This window comes from Rhinoderma darwinii, chromosome 5 (genome assembly GCF_050947455.1).
Source record: "Rhinoderma darwinii isolate aRhiDar2 chromosome 5, aRhiDar2.hap1, whole genome shotgun sequence".
Taxonomy (NCBI): domain Eukaryota; kingdom Metazoa; phylum Chordata; class Amphibia; order Anura; family Rhinodermatidae; genus Rhinoderma; species Rhinoderma darwinii.
In genome coordinates, this window is record NC_134691.1 from 104,597,425 (window position 1) to 104,607,081 (window position 9,657).

The 9,657-nt window shown below is 39.9% G+C and overlaps 1 protein-coding gene across 1 annotated transcript in view; it reads left to right on the forward strand.

Moving 5' to 3' along the window:
• USP14 (ubiquitin specific peptidase 14) overlaps window positions 1-9,058 on the forward strand; it is a 44,799-nt gene extending 35,741 nt beyond the window's left edge. Inside the window, exons 15-16 of the mRNA XM_075826367.1 lie at window positions 267-374; window positions 8,408-9,058. Coding sequence (XP_075682482.1) covers window positions 267-374; window positions 8,408-8,559 — 260 coding nt within the window. The 3' untranslated portion in view covers window positions 8,560-9,058. The remainder of the gene's footprint in view (window positions 1-266; window positions 375-8,407) is intronic.
• The last annotated feature ends 599 nt before the right edge of the window (window positions 9,059-9,657 follow it).

Sequence of the window (9,657 nt, forward strand, 5' to 3'; positions counted from 1 at the left end):
TGCGAAAAGAGTGGTAGATATTATGACAAGAGCTTAGATAGACAATCAGTCTGACAACTGGGCATTCTCTGCCTACACGGTCTTGGTTACTAATCAGATGTTTCTAAAATTCAGTGTTAGAATTTTTAAGCGTTTTAATGTGAAGTCGCCTGAAATGTAAATTGTGGTCTGTATGTGTAAGTTTACGAATTAATGTTTGTCTGTTTTTTAGTTCTGTTATCCACACACTCTCTTTTTATTTTTTCATTTTTTGACTGTTTTTCTAGATGTTGGTTCCAGCAATTGTGGTTACTATGAGCTGCAGGCAGTTCTTACTCATCAGGGAAGGTCAAGTTCTTCAGGACACTACGTTTCATGGGTCAGGAGGAAACATGGTAAATCATGGTGCTTCATATGGCAACATTTAATAGAAATGTGTCTATTTTGTTTTTAAATCAAATTTGTTTGATTAATTTCTTAATATTGTTGGAGCTCCATTTACCTTCTACAGAGCTCCCTTGCTTCTCCTTGATACAACCTGCATCCACCACTAGGTGGAGCTTACAGAAGACAGATGTATTATTGAGTTTAATTGGAGCTGTATAAATCAAAATTCTATCATGTTTACGTTTCCATGTGGCTTTTGTTGCAGATTTGGCCAAGGACTTCACCTTTTGCATTGAAATTTGTGAAATCTCCAGCCAAATCCACAGCAAAATTCTGCAATATGCCTACAGTGTGCTGTGGACTGCTGCCGCAATGTGTCAATACACTGAAAATCCCCAGGAAATATGCAATGTACCCCTCCATAGTCATTTGCAGCATGGCTGTGCCCTGAAGCCACTGTTGTGCAAGTTGTGTGGTTCATTGCTTCCCATTTACAATCTGTTACACGGGGTTGCAGTGGCCAATAAAATGGTAGCTACAGTTTAAAGAGGCTCTGTCACCAGATTCTCAAATCCCTATCTCCTATTGCATGTGATCGGCGCTGTGGACAGTTGAGTTATCACTAAAGCTCAAAGATCTGCTGACACAAGAGCCTACATGGGGGGATGGCTATTCTATTTCAAGTCGTTTAGTTTATGGCTTTGCATTTCAGCTGTTACAAAGGCAACGTGGGAAAACGTGATGACGTATTTCTTATGGCTAAAGATGTATGTGGAGTTTTGGGACATTACCATATTTAGAATGCTCATGCTTTGCAAGTATGAGGTTGCCACCTACTCTCATTTTCCTATAAATAAAGATGGATCGCCCCCTGTGGGCAGAGACTGTTTGAACACTGAAGCTGCATGTCATGGTCTCTCCGGCCGGCCTCTCTCAGATCCACCATTGAGAGAGCATTCATTAATTTGGAACTCATAGACAAATGCAGATCATGTCCAACGTTAATGGACGATGTAAATTCTGCAGCGACAGCTGCAATGTAGATAACAGTAACGTTTTTGTTTTTTTTTTAAAACGTTCATTTTTGGCCAAGTTATGAGCTATTTTATATATATATATACACAAATTAGGTTTTAAATGGACAACTGGGCGTGTTTTTTTTCGTATGTCCAACTGGGCGTGTATTGTTTTTTTAACTGGGCGTGTTTACTTGTTTTACTAACTGGGCGTTGTGAATAGAAGTGTATGATGCTGACCAATCAGTGACCAATCAGCATCATGCACTCCTCTCCATTCATTTACACAGCAGCATCACGTTCTTATTAGAACGATGTGCAGCCACATACACAAGTGTCCTGATAATGAATACACATGACCTCCAGCCTGGACGTCATGTGTACTCAGAATCCTGACACTTCTGTATCTTTTCTGTGAGATTTCCAGCAAGCCACGCGTAATCTCGCGAGATTACGCGGTAAACGAGATTTCGTTTCCCTTGATGGAAATCTCACAGAAAAGATTCAGAAGTGTCAGGATTCTGAATACACGACGTCCAGGCTGGAGGTCACGTGTATGCATTATCAGGACACTTGTGTATGTGGCTGCACATCGTTCTAATAAGAACGTGATGCTGCTGTGTAAATGAATGGAGAGGAGTGCATGATGCTGACTGGTCACTGATTGGTCAGCATCATACACTTCTATTCACAACGCCCAGTTAGTAAAACATGTAAACACGCCCAGTTAAAAACACAATACACGCCCAGTTGGACATACAAAAAAAAACACCCCCAGTTGTCCATTTCAAAGCTCATTTGCATATATATACATATATATATATATATATATATATATATATATATATATATATATATATATATATATATATATATATATGCTCATAACTTGGCCAAAAATGACCGTTTAAAAAAAAAAAAAAGTTACTGTTATCTACATTGCAGCGCTGATCACATGCAATAGGAGATAGGGATTTGAGATTCTGGTGACAGAGCCTCTTTAAAGAGGCTCTGTCACCAGATTTTGCAACCCCTATCTGCTATTGCAGCAGATCGGCGCTGCAATGTAGATTACAGTAACGTTTTTATTTTTCAAAAACGAGCATTTTTGGCCAAGTTATGACCATTTTTGCATTTATGCAAATGAGGCTTGCAAAAGTCCAAGTGGGCGTGTATTATGTGCGTACATCGGGGCGTGTTTACTACTTTTACTAGCTGGGCGTTCTGACGAGAAGTATCATCCACTTCTCTTCAGAACGCCCAGCTTCTGGCAGTGCAGACACAGCCGTGTTCTCGAGAGATCACGCTGTGTCGTCACTCACAGGTCCTGCATCGTGTCGGACGAGCGAGGACACATCGGCACCAGAGGCTACATTTGATTCTGCAGCAGCATCGGCGTTTGCAGGTAAGTCGATGTAGCTACTTACCTGCAAACGCTGATGCTGCTGCAGAATCAACTGTAGCCTCTGGTGCCGATGTGTCCTCGCTCGTCCGACACGATGCAGGACCTGTGAGTGACGACACAGCGTGATCTCTCGAGAACACGCTGTGTCTGCACTGCCAGAAGCTGGGCGTTCTGAAGAGAAGTGGATGATACTTCTCGTCAGAACGCCCAGCTAGTAAAAGAAGTAAACACGCCCCGATGTACGCACATAATACACGCCCAGTTGTACTTTTACTTTTCAACACGCCCAGTTGTACTTTTGCAAGCCTCATTTGCATAAATAAAAAAATGGTCATAACTTGGCCAAAAATGCTCGTTTTTTAAAAATAAAAACGTTACTGTAATCTACATTGCAGCGCCTATCTGCTGCAATAGCAGATAGGGGTTGCAAAATCTGGTGACAGAGCCTCTTTAAGTTTAAAGTCCACGCTTGGCTTTATTGCAGTCCAAAAATAAACAAGTGCCTATACAGCATACAAAACTTGCAGCATATAAACAAAACAAACACCTTGCAGCAGGTTTCCTCATCTGTTATAAACCTTGAGTGCAGTGTTGCTTGGATCAGGCTTTCCTCACTATCCTTGTGTGGATTCCCAGGCTGTGACTCCCTCTGCACTGACGATCCCAGTAGCTTCACCTGAGCTAACTAGGCTAGGAGTAAAGCCTGTTCTAGAGCGGGAATGGGAATGACTACCAATCCTACCTGCTATTTCATAGGAATCCAGTCCCAGAACACACATTTAAAGAGGATCTGTCACTAGTTTATTAATTCCCTATCTCCTAACTAATCTAATAGGCGCTTTGCTGTTGATAACTACAGTGTGATTTGTTTTAAAAAAACTTGTATTGTTTGCAAAGTTATGGGTGTTTTTTAAATCTGCTAATGTGGCTCTAATACCCAAATAGGAGGTGACTTTCTTTTCGCTCTGGGCGGTGTAATGTTTTCTGTATGACGCTGTCCAATCAGCATACAGCTTCTCTCCCTTCCCTGCCCAGCCACACAGCCTCTCCCCCTTCCCTGCCCAGCCACACAGCCTGATCTTATAGTAAACAGCTTCCATTCCCGACTGTGTTTTCAACTGGCGATATCTATGGTTGTGTCACAGCTAAAACTGCGATCCTTGCGTCATATGAAGGATTAGAATCTCCTCTTTCATATGCCACCAGAACTGAGATATGGCTGTTTGAAGTGATCCCCCTTCCCTCGAGAATGTGTCTCATACTGTGTGAAGCAGCTTCATGCTGATAGGACAGCGTCAGAGGCTGTGAGGTAGCGCCACCTCAGGAGAATTGCTGGTGTTACCTCCCACTTGTCTAATAAAAGCTAATTTACATTTTTTTTTTTTTAATAAAATTTTTTAAAAGCTCAGTGTGACAGTGCCTATTCGATTATCTAGGAGATGGGGCATACTAAACTATCAACAGATCCTCTTTAGCAAAAGTCTCAGCAAACTAGGTTTATCTCCCCAAACTGAGTTATACACCCCTTCCAGTAGTTTTTCAGGATTTGGGCTAAGCCCCTTATTCCCAGTAAGAAAAACAGCCCCAGACCACTACCACTCCTCCACCAGATTTTACAGTAGGCACTATACATCCCGGTAGGTAGCGTTCAACTGGCATCCGCTAAACCCACATTTGTCCATCGGACTTCCATATAATAGAGCGTGATTCATCACTCCAGAGAACACATTTCCACTGCTCCAGAGTCCAGTGGCCAAGTGGTTTATACCACTCCAGTCGACACTTGGCATTGCGCATGATGATATTGGACTTGTGTGCAACTGTTAACTCACGAAAACCCTTTTCATGAAGCACAGTTCTTGTGCTCATGTCCCTTTCAGGGGCAGTTTGGAACTCTGTAGTGAGTGTTACTCAGTGTCCTCATAGGCTTGCTGTCAGTGAACAACTGACAGCGCTAATACACTGCACTACGTATGTAGTGCAGTGTATTAGAGTAGCGATCAGGGAATCAAGCCCTCAAGTGCCCTAGTGGGACAAGTCAAAAAAGTTAATAAAAATGTCATCAAACAATAAAAACACACAAGTTTCAAGTAAAAAAAAACAAAAACTGCCTTTTTTCCCATAGTAAGTCTTTTATTATGGGAAAAACCGTACTACCCAAACTATAAAACTATTATGTAATTTATTCTGCACGGTGAACGCCGTAAAAAAACATGAAAACCGCCAGAAGCTTTGTTTTTAGGTCACATCTCCTCCAAAAAATGCTAAAAAAAAGTGATCAAAAAGTCACATTTACTCCAAAATAGTACCAATAAAAACGACAATCCGTCCCACAAAAAATAATCCCTGACACCGCTTTGTCTACACAAAAATAAAAAAGTTATGGGTCTTAGAATATGTCGACACAGAAAACAATGATTTTATCAAAAAAGTGATTTTATTGTGCAAAAGCTGCAATACATAAAAAAACCTATATATATTTGGTATCGCCGTAATCGACCCGCAGAATAAAGTTAACATGTAATTTAGGGCGCACTGTGGATGCCGAAAAAAACAAACCAATAAAAAACTATTCCAGAATTGCTTGTTTTCGGTAATTTCCTTTACCAAAAAAAGAAATAAAAAGTGATGAAAGTCGTATGTGTTCCAAAATGATACCAATAAAATCTACAGCCTGTCTCGCAAAAAAACAAGTCTGCAAACAGCTCTATCTACCAAAAAATAAAAAAGTTATGGCACTAGTAATGCGGTGATGAAAAAACATCTCAATGCGCAAGTCGGAGGGGAGCATTCCTTCAGTTTCAGGGCCCTAGTATTTAGGAACTAGGAAAGGGAAGGGACATATAACATGGGTGCCCTCCCTTCCAGCAGATGTGCTACCAGTGCAACACTTTCCCAGCAAAATTTCCCAAACTACAAAGGAGAAAATGTCCACAAAAGGTGCAGAGTGTTACAAAAGGGGGATAAGAAAACCGTTTATCAGTGTGACACTGGCCTGTGCATAATGGATCGCTTCACAGCGTAACACACATCTATGGATAATTGTATTATTTACCCCATTATTATACCCTCTTATTATGCCCTGATGTACTCCGCACAGATTACATATACTCTGATGTTCTCCGCACAGATTACATATGCCACCACATTATAAACTGAAATACCAGTAAAACTCAAACAAAACTACCAAGCTAAATCCATGCTCAAAATGGTGGTCTTTCCCTTCTTAGACCTACAGTGTGCCCAAACAGCAATTTATGTCCACAAGTAAGGCATTACCATACCCAGGAGAACCCGCTTAACAATTTATGGGGTAAGATTCTCTAGGGGCACAACATATTATGCGGTGAATAGGGATATCAGTGGAAAAATTGCAATTTTCACTTTGCACCATCCACTGCGTATTCATTTCTGAAAAACACCTGTGGAGTCTAAATTCTCACTACACCCCTTGATAAATGCCTTTAGGGGTGTAGTTTCTAAAACGGGGTCACTTTTGTTTGGTACATCGGGGGTTTTGCAAATGCAACATGGCATCCGCAAACCATTCCAGCAAAATCTACGCTCCAAAAGATAAATACCGCTCCTTTTCTTCTGAATGCTCCCATATACGTAAACAGCTGATTATAACCACATATGGGGTGTTACTGTACTCGGGAGAAATTGCTTTACAAATGTTGGGGTGCTGTTACTTCTTTATTCCTTGTAAAAATAAAAACTGTTTATGTAAAACTACATCTTATGGGGGGGGGGGGAGAAAAATGTTTAATTTTCATGGCTTAATTCTAATTAATTTTGAGCCCAAAAGGTTTTTTGCTGAATTATCACTATACCCCTAGATGATTCGTAAGGGGGTGCAGTTTCCCAAATGGAGTCACTTTTGGGGTGTTTCCACTGTACTAGTACTACAGGGGCTCGGCAAATGTGACCTGGTGCCCAGAAACAATTCCAAAATGCAAATGGTGCTCCTTCCATTCTGAGCCCTACTGTGTGTCCAAATAGCAGTTCATGACCACATATCGGGTATTGTTTTACTCTGGAGAAATTGCTTTACAAATTTTGCAGTGCTTTTTCTCCTTCAGTCCTTGTGGAAATTAAAAAAAAATGAGCTAAACCTACATTTTCTTTGAAAAAATTTAGATTTTAATTTTTACGGCCTACTTCCAATAATTTCTGCAATAATCCTGTGGGGTCAAAATGCTCACTATACCCCTAATTTCCTCAAGGGGTATAGTTGCCAAAATGGGGTCACTTGTTGGGGGTTTCCACTCTTTTTTTTGTCCCCTCAGGGGCTTTGCAAATGTGACATGGCCTCCGCAAACTATTCCTGCTAAATTTAAGTCCCAAAAGCCAAATGGTGCTCCATCCCTCCTGAGCCCTGCCGTGTGTCCAAACAGCCGTTAATACCCCACATGTTGTCATAGTTTTACTCGGGAGAAATTGCTCTACAAATGTTGTGGTGATTTTTCTCCTTTAGTCCTTTTGGAAATGAAAAAAAATGAGCTAAACCTACATTTTATTTGAAAAAATGTAGATTTTCATGGCCTAGTTCCAAAAATTTCTGCAAAAAAACTGTCTGGTCAAAATGCTTACTATACCCCTAAATAAATTCCTCGATGGGTGCAGTTTCCCAAATGGGGTCACTTTTGGGGGGTTTCCACTGTTTTGGTACCACAAGACCTCTTCAAACCCGACATGGTGCCTGAAATATATTCTAAGAAAAAGGAGGCCCCAAAATCCTCTAGGTGCTCCTTGGCTTCTGAGGTAGGTGCTACAGTCCAGTAGCGCTCTAGAGCCACATGTGGAATATTTCCTAAAACTGCAGAACCTGGGCAATAAATATTGAGTTGCGTTTCTCTGGTAAAACCTTCTGTGGTACAAAAAAAATTGATTCAAAATGAATTTCTGGGAAAAAAAATGAACTTTGTAAATTTCACCCCTACTTTGCTTTAATTCCTGCAGAATGTCTAAAGGGTTAAGAAATGTTCTAAATGCTGTTTTGAATACTTTGAGGGGTGCAGTTTTTAAAATGGGCTGACTTATTGGGGGTTTCTGATATATAAGGTCCTAAAAGCCACTTCACAACTGAACTGGCCCCTGTAAAATTGCCTTTTGAAATTTTCTTAAATACTGCTGAAGTTCTAAGCCTTGTAACGTCCTAGAAAAAGAAAAATGTTCAAAAAAACGATGCAAACATAAAGTAGACATATGGGATATGTGAAATAGTAACTATTTTGTGTGGTATAACTATCTGTCTTACAAGCAGATACATTTAAATTTAAAAAAAATGCTAATTTGTGAAATTTTTCACAATTAAATACTGAATGTATCGACCAAATTTTACCACCAACTTAAAGTCCAACTTGTCACGAGAAAACAATCTCAGAATGGCTTGGATAGGTGAAAGCATTCCGATGTTATTACCACATAGAGCCTAATTTTTCAAATCTGACATGTTTCACTTTGTCAGGAAGGTCAAAAGTGGCCAAAGCGGGAAGGGGTTAGGAGTAGGATTAGGAGGGTGTCAAGATAGTTTTGGCCATATAGTGTAGATGACCACTATAATGCCATTGTGTTTTGTGTGCCATCCACACTCTCTCATGCTTTTCTCCCTTTTTAGATGAATGGATTAAATTTGATGACGACAAAGTGAGCATTGTGTCTCCTGAAGATATACTGAGGTTGTCAGGAGGAGGAGATTGGCATATAGCATACGTTCTTCTATATGGACCTAGGAGAGTGGAAGTTACTGAAGAAGAAGCCGATCAATAATGACATATTTGTAATTTTATTTGTATTTTTTTTCTTTCTTTTTAGGTGTGAAATAAATGTTATGTGATTAGATTCACCTGGTGCACAAACTGTGATAATCCTCGTCATTTCTTTACAGAGCTGTAAAAAGTTAAATCTGCCTTCCTATTGACTTAACAAAATTTTAGAATTGGAATGATAAAACAACTAAATATCCAGCCACTTTCCCGGTGGTGCTAAAACTATTTTTTTTACGTTTTAATGCTCGGAAATGACCATATTTATTGCACACCTACATCATTCATTGTTACTATTGCATGGTTTCTACCACAGTACCTGCTGTCGCCTTATCTGACAGTTCTGCCAGGAAGGAGGAAGAATACGTGTTGCCTCATTGTAACAGTGCTGCTTCCCATTACTTAGGAGATGACCACACTCATGTGTCCATCTTCATTTGACTATCTGGTCCAGGCCAATGTTGGCATCTTGGTGACTTCAAAATAAAATTGTGATCAATTTCTGTCTCTTGATTTTTATTTCCCTCTATTCACAGAAAGTTGGTATTAAGCTGTGTTGAACAATCAAACTCACCACAAAGGGATCATTAGAAATGAATAGGGCATAGGGCAATTACGATCCTGGGACACGTAGGGCATAAATAAAGTATTTTTAAATGTTTCTATAGTACATCATATGATACAAACAGCAATGTGAACCAATGTGGTAATTTTTACACTTCTATATAGTTGATAAAGGGGATTTGTTGTGTTCTGCAGTCTCACCATCTAGTGGTTTACAACATTGAGGAAGATTTACTTAGCAAAATGCGGCAGAATTCTGATAGAAATTGCGCCAAAGAGGTGGCATAAAATGGCTTGCACCAAATTTGTTTTTAGATGCCTTTTGGACCTTTTGTCAATCGGTGTAAAATGTGAAAAAAATAAATAAATGTAATGTACGCCAGCCAAGAGGTGGCGTAAGTAAAGGTCAAGCGAGTAACACCACATATATTATACATTATTGTACGTATTTTTCGGACTATAAAGCGCACCTGACCATAAGACGCACCCAGGTTTTAGACTACAGAAAATAGGGAAAAAAATTATTTGTTAAAAAGTA